Genomic DNA, 18994 nt, shown 5'->3' on the forward strand with positions numbered 1-18994 from the left:
TTGTTGAAACAGTTCACAAGGTGGGCTCTCATTACAGGCTGTAAAAAATGTTATCTTTCCAGGATTTAACCCTAAGACTATGGCAGTTGCAAACACAATGCTAAAAACACCACAGTCTTTGCCTCCAGTTTGTTTCTGACAATGCATTACTTTAATTCGTGGGGTAGTGTCAACCTTGATTAGATTATGAACTACCAGCTCAACCTCGTCATCACATGAATTAAACACCGAATCATAGATCCTCACCTCTCCCTCTTTACAGTTTACTGTAGTCACTGTTATCCAATGATTTCTCTTAGAACAGTGGATTATTTGCACCTTGTTATGTATTTGGGTGTCAGTTAGTGCCATCTTCCTTCCCTGCAATAATGTGGACTGGAACCCATTAAACTGCTGATAGTTTGATTTCAGCAATTGCTGTGCCCGACTTATGGTTTCGTCAGTCAACTCCTCCCCCATAATTATTCTCTCCATATCACAAATTCTTTGTTTCTTTTTTGCTGGTGATACATCTCCTTCGGTCAAGTCTACCGATGCCACTGAAACATCACAGGGACTCGGTGTGTGCATGGTAACTTCAAGATTCTCTTCAGGCACAACTGCAACACCTTCCACTGACTTCGTAGTCGGTGGCTCTACTACTTCAGCATCAAATTTCACACTTTTAGTGCACAAAGATGACTCAATACACTTTTTAGCTTTTTCAACTTTAGAGCAGCACAACATACTGAATGTCAAAATGCATGATATTTTCATGCCTCCTTGTGGAAGATCTGCAGAGTATTGTCAGTTGCCATTAATGGTACCATGAATGGTGCCACCACGTCGAATAAATATCGAGCAGATTGATGATATTTTACGAGGAACGTGCCCCACTACAACATAATTTCCATTGACCAGTTTCTTGATTGCTACAGCATACGTGTCATGACTGTTTCCTACTTTACACTCACACCTCAGCACCTCTCCCCAACTGCTGGGTTCTCCCACACTGTTTTGTATTCGAGGTATCCACGAATAACTGAGTTCACCACAAAAGCCGCGTATATGGGCATATTCTATATTGCTGCTAAAATAGGACAGGATATGCACTAAAAAGAAAATAATCACACGGAAGCGATCAACCGCCAAAGTTTTCTCCGCCAATTTTCTTGTAGTACCAACTTCGCCAAAGTTTTTTTCTCACCAAAGTTTTGTGCTGTACGATATGTCCATTATTCACCTTGACAAGCAAGGATTTATAGTACATATGTGTTTCAGCCACCAATTATTTACCCATAACATGTAAATTTTTTAGCAAAACATGGGAACTGAGGCTTAAATACTGAGCACAAATTAATCATCATTATACAGTAGGTTAAATATTTAGCATTGCAGCATAGCATAATAGGTAGAAGAAAAGGAATAACCGGTGAGTCCCTAGTGATCATAGAAATAAAAGGTGATGAGGCAAGGGAGTTTATTCACACCTGCAGATATAATTGTGGAAATTTAATCTCTGCTTCAGTCTATATGTAGCAATCATTAAATTTGAGGATTAAATCAAGGATCTGTCTACAAGTGTATTTGCTTATCTTTCTTTCCAAAAATTCTTTTATTTTTCTTCTACAAGTATTTGCTCATTATTTTGCCAGAATGATTGATATTTTGCTGAGAGATAACTCATAAGAATCTGCTTTCATTATGTTTTGCAATGACTGTTCTATTAGAGCAAAAGTACCAGGTGTCCTACAGACCTTCAGCACTTGTGCTGTAAAGCATTAATAAATAATGTTCATTTGGTTAAACATGGAATGCTTGAAGACAATAAGTCACTCACTAGAGTTCCTATGGATGCAAATATATGAAAATAACAAGGAGAAAACATCTTGACTGCCTGGCAGACTCCTGTAAGCATTTGAGCATAAATTGGATAGCTGCAGGTTCGAGGCTGTCTAGGTCCAGTCTTGGATTTTTCTCCTTTCTGTAACTTTTCAAACACACCTTTATAACATCTTTAAACAGGCTGTAGGACTAGGTGTCCTACAGACCTTCAGCACTCATGCTGTAAAGCATTAATATATATGTATTTAAAAGTAGCTAGTGACTGCTCCAATGACATGAGTGATGTCTCTTTGCATAATTCTGTGGGAGGTATGGATTCTTAACTTGATCATTATATCAATTAGCCTTGATTATGCCATATTTGCTTTCACTTTTCTGAGTATGACTCAAAGTTTGTCCAATTACTCCATATTAAGAAGTAACCAGTATGTATGCTTAGAGGCTTCCATGAAGGCAGTGCTTTTGGGCTGTCATTTTCTGTGGTGGGATCCTTACTATGTAGTACTAACTGCAGGAATCTATGATGAGCAACCACGTTACCTTACTGTCTGTGTATAGGCTACAGCTCTTATGTACATATAATAGTTATACCACGGGCATGAGTACATATATACAGGCAAAGCACGAGTGCCTGTGGTATAACTAATATGTTCTACTTTAGCATGTAGACCCACCTAATTGGCAAATGCTTTAGTTGCTATACCCTTCTCTTATATAGGGAACCAAGTAAGCTGTGATTGTGGGATTGAATTTTGCCAAACAAGCTGTGATTGTGGGATTCAATTTTAATACATCAAACAGTAGTCTGATTTTATTTTTGCTAATGTAGCAATCTTAAGAGACTAGTGTTAATTATGTTACTTTAATTGCTACATTTACAAAAGTAAAAAACAAACTACTGTTGATGTATTAAAATTGAATCCCACAATCACAGCTTGCTTGATTCCCTATATAAGAGAAGAGGATAATAGCATAACATCAAAGAAATCTGATGATTTCTGGATATAGTGTGCAGTCCTATTAGGTGTGCAATGTCTCAAGTTAATGAGATATACACACTGGTGGCAGTGCGTATATCTCATTAAGGCAGTGTGTAACGAGATATACGCACTGCCTTAACAAGATATACACACTGGTAGCAGTGCATATATCTCGTTAACATTTTGAGTCAGTGCAATATGTAATATATGCACTGGCTTTCCTTTGACCTGAGGTGTGAAAGTGGTACATGTTATAATATACAGGTTTTTAAAATGTAATAAATTATTTGTTTTGTAATTTTAATAGCTGAGTCTGAAGTCAAACTTGATTCTGGCACTATTTCTGCAGAAGGTAAGATTATACTTGCTTTTATCATGCACATCCAAGCAAAATGTGCAAATAATGTAAATATAAGTATATAAATCATAAAGAACTACTGTATGTTATACATTTAATTTGTGACCCACTGCAACTTTTTTGTATTTCTTCAAACTTCTTTCTATGACTTTTTGGTTGTATAAAGGGTAAAACAATGAACTGGTTAGTTTTCAGCTTTATTTGTTGAGTACTTCCTCAGTTATAGCGATAAACACCAAGAAAAGCTAAACAATCTATTTGTACAGTGCCCGCTTTACAGAAAAAGCCACACATATAGGCACTTGTTCAATCGATCATAATATGACCCAAGTGCAATAGGCTACGGAGTTGGGACTTACATCATTCTATTCACTGTGAACTGGGACATTCGTGAAGGTATAGTTTTTGACCTAAATACACCCAGCAAGAAGGCTGTTAAAAGTTAGAAATGGCAACTATAAAGTTACATTTTACTGCTATGTAAACAAGCATAATATTATGGTGCAGAAACAAAATAAAGATATTGTTACTCTCTATGAACAGGCAAAAATCTATTGGAATATGAGATATTTCAATTCCAGTATTCTTTCACTGTTTACTGAAGTGACTAAAATTTGCATAAAATTGTTTATGTGACACTGACACGATGGACGTGAAGCATGAGAAATTACAGATGCCATCCTTTGTCGAATCATAACAAGTGAGCTATTGTTGTTGCAACAATTATTCATGCTTCTGTAAGTAGCCCGATGAATAATCTTTCTATTGCTATATGGTTTTCAGTTTTATAGCATTAGACAAGATGTAGAAGCTGACAGTTTAGAAACGATTCATTAATCATACATTACATATACAAGAGACTTGTTTACTGTTTACTGTATGCATGCCATCTTATTTGCCTGCTCATGGAGAGTTCGAAAATCTTTGATTCGTTTTTGTAGCTTTAACAGTGTGGGTGTCAAGTGCGTTTGTTTATGATGCGGTAAACGTAAACTAGATCGTCATCGTTTCTTCTACCAAACCACCTTCATATGCCTATGCGCAAGTGACTTCAAGGCTAAAACTATACCTTGGTTGATCTGCCAATCCATGGTGAACATTATAGCCAAATTCCAACATGCTGTAATGTTGCCTGACATATTATACAATTAATGCTGTGTTGGAATGCACGCCCCAACTATCAAGCATCACAGAAAGTGGAAGTATCATTATATGCTTCACTTTCATCCATTTTCACCCCGTTACACAGTGTTACAGATAAACTGCTATTCAAGAAACACCTCTGCAGTAAATCCAGCCACTACAAAATGTGATAGTTTGCAGTGAGGAAACCATATGCACTACCATGAATGGACACCTTGCATGCACTATCAGTGAAAAGAAATGGGACACAAAGGAGGACAAGGTAAGTGCATTGTAGGTACTGTGGTATGCCAAAAGGTACCAGTCCAGTTGAAGCACTGTCTAACAAAAAATCAAGTCCGCTGCGTTAGTGGTTATCACGTAACACTTGTCTGAAGATATTAGACAGGCAGGTAGGCAGGCTGGTAGGCAGGTAATCAGCATCAGTAGAAAATTCTGGTAAATGCAACATTTTCAGAACCTTTTTTGGCCCATCTGAAGACACTTTTGGGCTTGAATATACCTGCCAAGATGCCATCAAAGTATGGTGAGACTGGCTTTAGAGTGGTATCTTTGGCCAGAATAGCTCAAATCCTCAAATCGTCAGGATCACTAATATACAGTACTATCATACTTTATGAAATACATAACTACATGTAACACAAAGATTAAATTTGCAAGGTATATTAGGATGTTATAATCCAGCCTTGATATACAATAGCATTTGTTTTATAGGTTGTATTGCAATGCTCCTTAGAGCAACTATTTGCGGCAACTTGTTAACTATTTTTATTTTTATTGAGGTTTTACAGCACAATTGCTGAAGGTCAGCACAATTGCTGAAGGTCTGCAGGACACCTGGCCATACAGCCTGTTTAAAGATGATATTTTTTGTATGCATGTACAGTACTTGTGTATTATGAGCACATGAATGTATATGTGACCATCTATAGAAAAGCCACCCAGTTCACACTATCGCTAAATTTCTTTGATAGTCTCAGTAGTATTTTACAGTTTTAAAGAATGGGTTGCCAGCCTATTGTGGTAAGTAGTTTTGGAATTATAGCAATAGAAGAAAGAAAATGTAAAGAAATCCATTTGTATAGACTATACTGAAAGTAAACTACAGGAACTCTAATTCATAACCATGGTTTCCATTTGTATTGGTCTACGGAGTTGGGATTTGGCTTAAAATGTTCGTCTTGACTTGATCAATTCACCATGGTATGTATATATATAGTTTTAGCCTTGTAGCGTCTTCGATGAATATGTTTTACATGAAGAAATCATGACTATGTATACATTGTGAAATTTTTTACTGCATTGTAAACAAACGCATGTGACATGCATACCATTGTGCCTACAGAAATGAGACAACAATATTAATTTTGTTTCTCCATGAGCAAGCAAACAAAATAATGTATAGGTATATGTAACTGATTTGAGACTTTCTTCCCTGGCCCAATTAAAGCTTAAGTATTCTTTTGCTAAGATGTGTAATTTTATTAATAAATCTGAAATAAATATCTGCACAAACTAGGAAGATTTTGCTAAGATGGTCACATACACTGTATTTCCTGTGATAAAATTTACTTTAATTATTTTATACATTTATTATAGGTGATAACAGCTTACCACTTTGGGTATCCAACAAAGGTAAAGAGTTGGTGTGAATTTTAATTGTCAGATTGCAATGCCATAGTCTATCTATCTAAATACCTGTATCTTGTGTGTGTTATGGTCTGAGAAAAATTATGATAGTGTATATATGTTGTGCACTCTCATAGACAAAATTTCATTTGAGGAGATGCCATTAACTGTGACCTACCACTTACTAAACCAAGAAAATTTGAATACATGGTACCATATATCCAGTATTGAGCATAATTAAGGCTGAAACGAATAGTACAAATATTCGTTATTCGTTCATTAAGAAATATTCGTTAAGAAATATTCGTTTTTTTGTTAAATATTTGTTAATCGGATAGTGTACACATTTAACCTTGAAAACATTTTGACAACTGAAATCTGTCATTTTAAACTATAATTTTTCATCTTAATAATGTATGTAAAGGACTTCTTTTAAAACCAGGCTCGTGCCCACCGCCAGCCGAAAACTGGCTGTACACGCGTGCCTGGTTTACTGAAATTGTTTTCTGAAGAGTGTGTGTGTGTATGTATGTTTGTATGTTTGTTTGTATATTTCTTTGTCTTTCCGCACCCACGTGAGCAAAATTTTGTTCACTAAAAACAGCCTTTATGTGATAAATAAAGGCCATATTTATAGAGCCTGTATTAAACTTCTGAGCAGGTAAGCTTTGGTTTAAGACGGTTAATACATGCCAGTTTGAAATACGGGTGAAACGAGTTAATAAGGACGCAGTGAAGGCCTTACCCAAAGGGCTCTGCGGACGTCAAACAGCCGAAAAACAATGCAGCTGGCCTTATAAGCTACCAGGTATAACGAATTCCTTTGAGTTGAAAAGGGGTGTGCCCGTACATACGCGAACAAATATGAAGAGCAGCTTTGAGGCTTTGCCTGGAGAATTTGCATAAGAAAATGTTATAGATGAACTATAGAACAGTTAATGAGATACTTCTGTGCATTATTAGTGGGTTAAAGTGTTTTGTTCATTCGAGGTACGCCTCCTTAGCAGTGCTTAGCAATGTAATTACAGAATTACAAAATATTTCATCAATAATTATGAAATGCAAATTCAATTGCGTATGTAGCAACATAGCAAAACCCAATATAAAAAAGAATAATTCGTTAATTCATTCGCTAATTTGAAGAATATTCAAATACCTATTAGTAAAATTTAATATTCGTTTCACCCCTAAGCATAATGTGTTACTATTAATGTATTACATATATAGTAACACATTATGTTACAGAATATTATCACAGCTTAAATTATGCTAAATATGGAGAGAACAGAGCACCATTTTAGCAAGCTGCAAATGGGCAAGGACGTACTAATATGGAATCAAGTCAATCTATGAAAAATTATGGGAACATAATGCTTTCATGATTAAATACGAAGAAAACGGAGCACTATCTTAGCAAGCTGAAGATAGGCAAGGACACACTAAGACAGAATCAAGTTTGTCTATGCGGGAATGTAATGCTGTTATGATTTTATATGTTCATCAATTTGAGAGAATTACAAGGTGAAAACACTACTAGAAATTTTGTCCATAAAAAAAACTAATATGTCCATCCTGTGAAATATTAAGTTCATTGGGTTGCACCAATGAAACTAATATTTTCATAGCATTTTCGTAGGACAAATCAATGAAAATCCAATGAATGGGTACTAATGAAAATCCCATGAATTCACTTTCATAGGATTTTCATTTGTACCCATTCTTCGGATTTTCATTGGTTTTCTCCTATGAAAACGCTATATGAAAATAAAAGTTCATTGGTGAAAACTTAACATTTCACAGGGTGGACATGTTTTTTCAATGGTTTTTCGTGGACTAAATGTCCAGTAGTGAAAGTGCATGGGGCACTGTGAACACTATATATAAACCATCACGAGTGGTTGTAAAGGTCATAACACTGTAAACAATTTGGTATGCAAACATTTCAAGAAACGGCTGAGAGGTACATCACGTAGATGCCTTATAGAGGGAAACTTGGTGGGGTTAAACTTTAGCAAAATGCCACGAGAAATCCATTTGGCAAAGTAAATTTTGGCGAATCATCAAACTCACTTTTGCTGGATTTTGCTTGCATTGAAATTCATATTACAGCGATCCCCTGTCATGAGAGAGAAAGAACCATCATTATTAAATGAGATAAGGACATACAGTATAACATTATGAGACCTCAGTCTCATGGGACCACAGTCAAATCATACAAAGATGATCTACGTGGGCACGGCAAGTTTTGTGTGTGTACAAGTAAACAAATATAGAGGAGAGTTATGTTAGGGTTTCTGTTTACCATTCACTACAGTTTTGAGCCATGAAAATCTTTTGTAAACATGTCAGACGTGTATGAGCTGAGAGTCTGTCTGATGGAACAATCTTCCTTGGTCTACAGTACACAAGCTATCATGTGGTTACAGGTTTTGAAAGTAAAGGATTGTATGTTATATGAAAAATTCCTGTACTGGTATTAAGTATGAGTTTCCGTAAAACATTTTATTTTAGTCGGTTTGTCGTTGATCTCAAAGGTGTCATGAATATTGTCGGAAGGTGTTGACGTCGATGTCACTTTAGACCAAGGCTTGAGCTTTCAGTAGTTCAGAATAGACATTTTTCTTGCAGCATACAATGTAACTCTCTGCACATGACAACTAATTGGTGAATTAAAACTTTGGCGAATACAGAGCAATTTGCCAATTTTGTCAAATTTTTCCCCCACCAAAGTTTCCCTCTGCATGGTAGCAACGTTTTATAGTGTCAGACACCAAATCGAACAGAAGGAATGGCTCCAGATGGGTTTCTGACACTGTTAAAGCAAGTAGGATCAAGATATCCCCAAAACAGTGCAGTCACTTTAATATTGCAATCACCGCACCCCAGTTAGACTAACAGTCCAACTCTATAGTCAAGCATAGTCAATTAGAGTCCAAGTGCTAAAAATTACCTCAGGGATTTCCCCAGACCCTGCACTTGTATCTGCACAAGGTTACACCATACACCTATGGTTATTGTCTATGTATTAAGTGACTTTATCTACTGCCTGTCATTGAACATAGGTAAATAATAAAGTAAATATAATAATAATAACATTATTTGTAAGTCTGGTTCCACTGGTGGCAGTGCATGTAATAAATATCACGAGTTCTACCTTGCAATTATTGCATGCATGGTACGACAACTGTGCTCATCACAGAAAAAGGTAGAGGATATTAGCAGTTACAAGTCAGGTCAATCCAGCTGCTGATATGTATCATATGTGACTGAATTTGACAAAACAAGGCTTCGACGCACAAAGCTTTGTTAGGAGATATGGCGATTTTAAGGAATCATTGTGTAATAACTTCCCAGTACCTACAGCTGTGCAAACAAAATTTGCACCAATTGTTCATCTGTTCACTAGCTATCACTGAGTGGGTGTATACATTTCTGATACCCAAAATTTGCCCTGTTTTGAGCAGCTTTTTTCGAGCGGGTAATAATATCAGAGGTGGAAGTAATAGGGTGGGAGGGTGGGGGTGGACGGTGGTCTTAATATACGGGTATAAAATGAAGTAAGAAGGCGATTGGAGTCCAGAGGCCAAGTTTGGGCTCTCCATGGCCCTCCATGGCCCTCAAATTACTCCAAATGGACTGAGAACACTATTGGCGAGCACTCTGTGAAGTACCAGCTCACTACACACCATTATCACAAAGCCATGGCCATTAAATGGTGCCAATCTCACACTCGTGGCTTTGACAGGGTCGGAAGAAAGCTGCTACAGAAACCAGACTTGTCAGTGCTGAAGGAAGTACAGTGTGAAATATGATAGTGTATTAGACCAGCAATCCATTTCTGGTAAAATCGTAAGTTTGATTTTGTGTGTGTGGAAGCCTTGTTATGTGAAATCCGGTCACATTTAATATTATGAGAAGCATCACGTGAGATCACGTGATCTAACAACAATACAGATTGCTTGTTTGGCTGCCTCTCCCTATTCCCTGTGTTCCATGGGTTGGTGTTAAAGTGTGGCCCTGTTTTCAAGCATCAATTGGTAAGTTACACTTTATATGGGTTATAATGCATTCATGTGTGACTGAATTTGACAAAATAAGGCTTCGACGCACAAAGCTTTGTTAGGAGATATGGCGATTTTAAGGAATCATTGTGTAATAACTTCCCAGTGCCTACAGCTGTGCAAACAAAATTTGCACCAATTGTTCATCTGTTCACTAGCTATCACTGAGTGGGTGTATACATTTCTGATACCCAAAATTTGCCCTGTTTTGAGCAGCTTTTTTCGAGCGGGTAATAATATCAGAGGTGGAAGTAATAGGGTGGGAGGGTGGGGGTGGACGGTGGTCTTAATATACGGGTATAAAATGAAGTAAGAAGGCGATTGAAGTCCAGAGGCCAAGTTTGGGCTCTCCATGGCTCTCCATGGCCCTCAAATTACTCCAAATTGACTGAGAACACTATTGGCGAGCACTCTGTGAAGTCCCAGCTCACTACACACCATTATCACAAAGCCATGGCCATTAAATGGTGCCAATCTCACACTCGTGGCTTTGACAGGGTCGGAAGAAAGCTGCTACAGAAACCAGACTTGTCAGTGCTGAAGGAAGTACAGTGTGAAATATGATAGTGCATTAGACCAGCAATCCATTTCTGGTAAAATCGTAAGTTTGATTTTGTGTGTGTGGAAGCCTTGTTATGTGAAATCCGGTCACATATATTGTGAGCCTTGCAAATATAACTTGCTGTACATTGTCAACAAAATGGCACATAGATTGTCCATTGTGACAGACTAGCAGACTGCTAACACTAGTAATGTCCTCCTTTAGACATTTAGCACATGGCAGAGCATGTTTGTTCACATTTTTGTATTCCTGCAGAGCACATTTGTTCACGTTCTTGTATTCTTGTGCATAAATGCCATGCTGTACTTGGTTAATTTGGTTGATGAAAGGTCAAAACCCAATAATAACTGAATTCTGTGCAGTGATAGTGCCCAGTCTATCACATTTGGTGACAGTAGTGTATTTGGACACATCTTTGCAAGGAAGACAACTATGTGAGCTTTTGGGGGAGTATATTTGGATAATTCTTTGGTTGTAGAAGCAAGAAGAGACACACTGAATGTATGCTACGCTCTGGGAAATGTTATCAGCCAGAGATCAGTGAGATCACAGGGAGTTACTAAATGCTTGGAGGGAAGAGCAAGTGGAAGAAAAGAAATAGTGAGTGGAGAAGAAAGAATGGGAGGCCAGGAAAGAAAAGTGTGAGAAAAATATGATGCCAGAAAGGAGAAGTGTGAGAAAGAGCGAGAAGAGGAATAAATACATTATAAGCAAGAGAAAGCTGAGGAAAAGAAGCATTACAAAGAAGAGAAAGGTGAGGAGAGAAGGTGTTACAAGCAAGAACTCGCCCAGCATCAAGACAAAAAAGCTGAGGAGAAGAAGCATTATGAGGGAGAATTTTCCCAGCATGATGAGGAAAGGCGCTGTTTCATGAAATCCCTCGTGGAGGATCCACCTTTACCCCTAGGCAATCACAGCCTAATATTTACTTTAAAAGGTTAACAGAAGCAGATGCCATAGAAGTATACCTCACTACCTTTAAATGACTTGTAACTTCAGAAAACCTTGAACAAAAACAATTGGGATAGCACAGCAGGCATATGCATCTCTAAGGAGTGAGGAAGCAGTAGGCTGTACCAAGCTCAAAGAAGCAATCCTTCACAGGTACAATATTATTATGGACAACTACCATCAACAGTTTAATGTTTAGTTACGCTACCACTCACCTACTTAAGTGCTGGGTTCCTCGGATCTTTATTCTTCACCTCCAGCATTCGATTGATTAAAGAGGGGTTTGGTACGTGCAACTGGCCTCATCTGCCATGGTATATGGCCTTGACAAAGTTGTGTAATTTTAGCGGGGCCAAAGTAGGAAGTACTTTTGGTTTATTGATGCTTGGGTAATGAAAGAGTTTAGAGCAGGGGAGTGTCTCCATTCCTCTGAACTCCTTACAATAGAGGCAAACAGGGGAACCTAGTGGATGAAGCAGATATAATAAGTGAGACCCCCTGCTGACTCCTCTAAGGAGAATGGATGAACTACTTATAACAGCAGAAGGTGATGTGCTGACCTTGCGGGTCACGTAGCTTATAGCTTTGACCAATTTGTGACAGCATCAACACCTGTGCCCAGGTGATACAATGGTCAGGGCATGACCATTGTTGTCAGAGTTATCAATATTCACTGTTGAGAGTGGCACGGTGAGCATGAACACTTGCGTCTCCCAATGTAGCATGCAAATATAGCAACTTGGCTGAAACATCTCTACTTGTGGTAGCAGCTGGTGCAGTGAAGGAGTTCAGTCAGACCTACAGCTGAAGAACTCACAACAAAGTGCATATTAATGTAGCAAACAGTCTATCATGTAAATGGTTGAGTAATTCAATGCAAGCACAATAAAATACAAAGTACACCAACCAAATTATGTGTCTACTTACTCCACTGCTTACACTATAGAAGTACAGAAGTATCACTATTGACAATGGAGTACTAAGTTATCAGCACACCATGCCAATTTACATAGAGCATCTGCATGTAGTATAAACTGTTCAGTGGGTAGGAATAGAGTGGGTAAAAACAGGTATAATTACTGCCAACGTGTTCGGCATATGGTGCTGCACATATGTTCTTGTTATAGCCCACTGCTGCATGCTAATATTTTGGGGACTTGCACAGCCTATGCTTCACAACATTAACTTTGTTTAATATATTAAACGTTTAGTTATGCTACCACTCACCTACTTAAGTGCAGGGTTCCTTGGATCTTCATTCTTCACCTCCAGCAATTGATTGATTGAGGACAGGTTTGGTAAATGCAAATGGCCTCATCTGCCATGGTATATGGCCTTGGCAAAGTTGTATAATTCTAGCGTGGCCAAATTAGGAAGTATTTTTGGTTTATTGATGCTTGGGTAATGAAAGAGTTTAGAGCAGAGAAGTGTCTCCGTCCCTCTAAACTCTTTACAATAGAGACCATAGGTAGGTCACAATATCAAGACACACAGTAGTGTGTCGTGCGGCCCAAGAATCCGGCGTGCCACCCGTGATCAAGACACACGGTAGTGTGTCGTGCGGCCCAAGAAGCCAGCGTGCCACCCGTGAGTATATTAACAGGAAGAAAGAATACGCAATTTTCACACCTCTGTAGCTCTGTGATCCCTTATCCGATTGGAAACAAATTTGCTACAGACATGCTGGCCAGCTAGGGGAGTCTACACACCAAATTTGAATAAACTCGCTCTAGCCATTTCCGAGATACGAGCGAACAAAATTTCGTTTTAATTTCTTCGTTTTCTTCTTCTTCTACTTCTTCATTTCGCACACTTCGCAAAATCCGCCATAAAACACGAATGCGTGCTCGGATCGGGCTGCAATTTGGTACACTTAAAGGACTAATTAAGGCAGATCTCTGAACCAACTTTGGTAGGAATCTGATGAACATTCACAAAGTTATGACCGATTATTTGCGTAAAATAAGGTTAGATTAGATTAGATTAGATTATCCATTTTTGTCAAAAGACAAGGGTACACAAAAGGCTAAGCCTGTAAACGTGCTCCCCTTCACAAAAAGCACATACAAAACAACACACACACATGTACACTGAATAAAAAACAAACAAAAAAACACTAAACAGATGTATTAAAAGCTTATACAAAACTGAAGACATATAGTTGATGCTACACAAAAAGAAATCAACGAAGAGCAGAGTGAAAAGCAACACGATTCGACAGTTGAAGAATACTGTGAGGTATTGAGTTCCACAGAAAAGGAGTGTTGACAAAGAAAGAGTGACGATCGAAGGTCTGTCACGCCTACAGGGTAAACTCCTTTGAGAAATCAGTTGAAAATTGATATGTAGATGGAGCAACCATCGTAGGAGTGCCTTTTTGTGGTTTGAAAGGAATCGGGATAAAGACCATGGAGATGTGACACAAAACCCGACCTGTGTCAAAATTACGCGATCTATTTTTATGAATAAAAAAACTATTAGTTTTCGTGTCTACCAGGCAAACCGCTTAGAGCAACGAGCTGAAAATCAGCTGGAATAATCATCGTATAAAGTCCTTGCAGTAGTACAGAAGAATCGGATTACAAACCACTGAGTTATGATTCGAAAGACAACTACGTGTAACAAATGCGAGATCGAGATACTCTAATAGAACAGTCACCCTAATAAGTATTTAGCTGCATTTATAATTTACTCAATTATATTACATTGCAAGTTATTCTGTAGGGAATTCAGCTACAAACAAGTCACCCTGTAGTCAGATCAGCCAGAAGAAGATACCTAATAGAGAGTTCAGCTACAAAGAAACCATCATGTAGAGAGTTCAGCTCAAACAAATTGCCCTGTAGAGAGATCAGTTAGAAGAAGTTACCTTGTAGAGAGTTCAGTTACAAAGAAACAATCATGCAAAGAGTTCAGCTGCAAACAAATCACCCAGTAGAAAGTTCCGCTATGAACAGATCACACTGTAGAGAGTTCAGTTAGAAACAAGTCATCTTGTAGAGAGATCAGCTAGAAGAAGTCACATTGTAGAGAGTTCAGCTACAAAGAAACTACCATGTAGAGAGTTCAGCTGCAAACAAATCACCCTGTAGAGAACTCAGCTACAAACAAATATGCCCTGTAGAAAGATCAGCTAGAAGAAGTTACCTTGTAGGGAGTTCAGCTACGAACAGATCACCCTGTAGAGAGTTCAGCTACAAACAAATCACCCTGTAGAGAGTTCAGTTACAAAGAAACCACCATGTAGAGAGTTCAGCTGCAAAAAAATCAATCACCCTGTAGAGAGTTCAGCTAGAAGAAGTCACCTTGTAGAGAGTTCAGCTGCAAATAAATCACCTTGTAGAGAATTCAGCTACAAACAAATCACCCTGTAGAAAGATCAGCTAGAAGAAGTTACCTTGTAGAGAGTTCAGCTACAAAGAAACCACCATGTAGAGAGTTCAGCTGCAAACAAACCACCTGTAGAGAGTTCAGCCAGAAACAAGTCACACTGTAGAGAGATCAGCTAGAAACAAGTCACCCTGTAGAGAGTTCAGCTAGAAGAAGTCACATTGTAGAGAGTTCAGCTACAAAGAAACCACCATGTAGAGAGTTCAGCTGCAAACAAATCACCCAGTAGAAGTTCAGCTATGAACAGATCACCCTGTTGAGAGTTCAGTTAGAAACAAGTCATCCTGTAGAGAGATCACCTAGAAGTATCACCTTGTAAAGACTTCAGCTACAAACAAGTCATCCTGTAGAGAGATCAATGCAGCTAGAAAAAGTTACCTTGTAGAGAGTTCAGCTACAAAGAAACCACCATGTAGAGAGTTCAGCTGCAAACAAATCACCTGTAGAGAGTTCCGCTAGAAACAAGTCACCCTGTAGAGAGTTCAGCTAGAAGAAGTCACATTGTAGAGAGTTCAGCTACAAAGAACCACCATGTAGAGAGTTCAGCTGCAAACAAATCACCTGTAGAGAGTTCAGCTAGAAACAAGTCACACTGTAGAGAGATCAGCTAGAAACAAGTCACCTTGTAGAGAGTTCAGCTAGAAGAAGTCACATTGTAGAGAGTTCAGCTACAAAGAAACCACCATATAGAGAGTTCAGCTGCAAACAAATCACCCTGTAGAGAACTCAGCTACAAACAAATATGCCCTGTAGAAAGATCAGCTAGAAGAAGTTATCTTGTAGGGAGTTCAGCTACGAACAGATCACCCTGTAGAGAGTTCAGCTACAAACAAATCACCCTGTAGAGAGTTCAGTTACAAAGAAACCACCATGTAGAGAGTTCAGCTGCAAAAAAATCAATCACCCTGTAGAGAGTTCAGCTAGAAGAAGTCACCTTGTAGAGAGTTCAGCTGCAAATAAATCACCTTGTAGAGAATTCAGCTACAAACAAATCACCCTGTAGAAAGATCAGCTAGAAGAAGTTACCTTGTAGAGAGTTCAGCTACAAAGAAACCACCATGTAGAGAGTTCAGCTGCAAACAAACCACCTGTAGAGAGTTCAGCCAGAAACAAGTCACACTGTAGAGAGATCAGCTAGAAACAAGTCACCCTGTAGAGAGTTCAGCTAGAAGAAGTCACATTGTAGAGAGTTCAGCTACAAAGAAACCACCATGTAGAGAGTTCAGCTGCAAACAAATCACCCAGTAGAAGTTCAGCTATGAACAGATCACCCTGTTGAGAGTTCAGTTAGAAACAAGTCATCCTGTAGAGAGATCACCTAGAAGTATCACCTTGTAAAGACTTCAGCTACAAACAAGTCATCCTGTAGAGAGATCAATGCAGCTAGAAAAAGTTACCTTGTAGAGAGTTCAGCTACAAAGAAACCACCATGTAGAGAGTTCAGCTACAAACAAATCACCTGTAGAGAGTTCCGCTAGAAACAAGTCACCCTGTAGAGAGTTCAGCTAGAAGAAGTCACATTGTAGAGAGTTCAGCTACAAAGAACCACCATGTAGAGAATTCAGCTGCAAACAAATCACCTGTAGAGAGTTCAGCTAGAAACAAGTCACACTGTAGAGAGATCAGCTAGAAACAAGTCACCTTGTAGAGAGTTCAGCTAGAAGAAGTCACATTGTAGAGAGTTCAGCTACAAAGAAACCACCATGTAGAGAGTTCAGCTGCAAACAAATCACCCAGTAGAAGTTCAGCTATGAACAGATCACCCTGTTGAGAGTTCAGTTAGAAACAAGTCATCCTGTAGAGAGATCACCTAGAAGTATCACCTTGTAAAGAGTTCAGCTACAAACAAGTCATCCTGTAGAGAGATCAATGCAGCTAGAAAAAGTTACCTTGTAGAGAGTTCAGCTACAAAGAAACCACCATGTAGAGAGTTCAGCTGCAAACAAATCACCTGTAGAGAGTTCCGCTAGAAACAAGTCACCCTGTAGAGAGTTCAGCTAGAAGAAGTCACATTGTAGAGAGTTCAGCTGCAAACAAATCACCCTGTAGAGAACTCAGCTACAAACACATATGCCCTGTAAAAATATCAGCTAGAAGAAGTTACCTTGTAGAGAGTTCAGCTACAAAGAAACCACCATGTAGAGAGTTCAGCTGCAAACAAATCACCTGTAGAGAGTTCAGCTAGAAACAAGTCACACTGTAGAGAGATCAGCTAGAAACAAGTCACCCTGTAGAGAGTTCAGCTAGAAGAAGTCACATTGTAGAGAGTTCAGCTACAAAGAAACCACCATGTAGAGAGTTCAGCTGCAAGCAAATCACCCAGTAGAAAGTTCAGCTATGAACAGATCACCCTGTTGAGAGTTCAGTTAGAAACAAGGCATCCTGTAGAGAGATCAATGCAGCTAGAAGAAGTCACATTGTAGAGAGTTCAGCTGCAAACAAATCACCCTGTAGAGAACTCAGCTACAAACACATATGCCCTGTAAAAATATCAGCTAGAAGAAGTTACCTTGTAGAGAGTTCAGCTACAAAGAAACCACCATGTAGAGAGTTCAGCTGCAAACAAATCACCTGTAGATAGTTCAACTAGAAACAAGTCACACTGTAGAGATCAGCTAGAAACAAGTCACCCTGTAGAGAGTTCAGCTAGAAGAAGTCACATTGTAGAGAGTTCAGCTACAATGAAACTCTCATGTAGAGAGTTCAGCTGCAAACAAATCACCCTGTAGAGAACTCAGCTAAGTACAAACAAATATGCCCTGTAAAAATATCAGCTAGAAGAAGTTACCTTGTAGAGAGTTCAGCTACAAAGAAACCACCGTGTAGAGAGCTCAGCTGCAAAGAAATCACCCTGTAGAAAATTCTGCCACAAACAAATTGCCCTGTAGAAAGATCAATTAGAAGAAGTTATCTTGTAGAGAGTTCAGCTACAAAGAAACCATCATTTAGATAGTTCAGCTGCAAACAAATCACCTGTAGAGAGTTCAGCTACAAACAAATCTCCCTGTAGAGAGATCAGTTAGAAGAAGTTACCTTGTAGAGAGTTCAGCTACAAAGAAACCATTCTGTAAAGAGCTCAGCAGCAAAAAAATCATCTGTACAGAATCCAGCTACAAATATATCACCCTGTAGAGAGAACAGTTGGAAGAAGTTACCTTGTTGATAGTTCAGCTACAAACAAATCACCCTGTAGAGAGATCAGCCAGAAGAAGTTACCTTGAAGAGTGTTCAGTTACACAGAAACCACCATGGACAGTTCTGTAATTAATATATGTATTATATATATAATTTGTACATTTACCGATAAAACAGAAATATTTAAGGTACATCTGCTTCATCTTTTCTTCTTCCTGTGGTAAAGAAAAAAATAGGTTAAAAAAGTCCCAAAGCAGGCCATAGGCCGGCTTGGGGTATACAAATACAAAAAGAAGTGAAATCTAATCCAAAACAGCCAAGCGGTAAAAAAAGTGTGCGGCCCTCAAAAAGGCTATGGTGAAAAAAGATGTGAAATCCAAGGTGGTGGCCAAGAAATGGCTGTGATGGTAGGTTAATGGTAAAAATTTTAATAACGACAATTCAGGTGAATTTTGTGCCAATTGACCAAGCGGCACCAAAATTCACCTGAATTGTTGTTATTAAAATTTTTACCATTAACCTACCATCACAGCCATTTCTTGGCCGCCACCTTGGATTTCACATCTTTTTTCACCATAGCCTTTTTGAGGGCCGCACACTTTTTTTACAGCTTGGCTATTTTGGATTAGATAATATATATTGAAACTCTTTACAGTAGAGGTCATAGGTAGGTCACGATATAAATTATATTGTGATGTACTCCCCCAAGCGTCAAGGTTATTTTAAACCATGTAAATACCATTCTACCTTGGCGACCTGTCCATACAACCTGTGTTCACTACCTCTCCTGACAAAAAATGAAAAAAATACAAACAATAGCAATAAAATAGCAGCAGCAACATTCTAAGCAGGTGCGTAGGATTAAAGCAAGATGGTATTGTGCACTATATGGATGAAGCCTAGGGATACAGTAATTATGCTTATGATTTTTTTACATTACTCTACACAGAATATCCTGGGA

The 18994-nt window shown here is 38.5% G+C and overlaps 1 protein-coding gene across 2 annotated transcripts in view; it reads left to right on the forward strand.

Moving 5' to 3' along the window:
• LOC136253801 (uncharacterized) overlaps positions 1–18994 on the forward strand; it is a 168611-nt gene that overhangs the window by 115577 nt on the left and 34040 nt on the right. For both annotated transcript variants that reach the window (XM_066046461.1, XM_066046466.1), the window contains 2 exons: positions 3112–3156; positions 5905–5940. In XM_066046461.1, the coding sequence (XP_065902533.1) occupies positions 3112–3156; positions 5905–5940 (81 nt within the window). The remainder of the gene's footprint in view (positions 1–3111; positions 3157–5904; positions 5941–18994) is intronic.

This window comes from Dysidea avara, chromosome 1, assembly GCF_963678975.1.
Source record: "Dysidea avara chromosome 1, odDysAvar1.4, whole genome shotgun sequence".
Lineage (NCBI taxonomy): Eukaryota > Metazoa > Porifera > Demospongiae > Dictyoceratida > Dysideidae > Dysidea > Dysidea avara.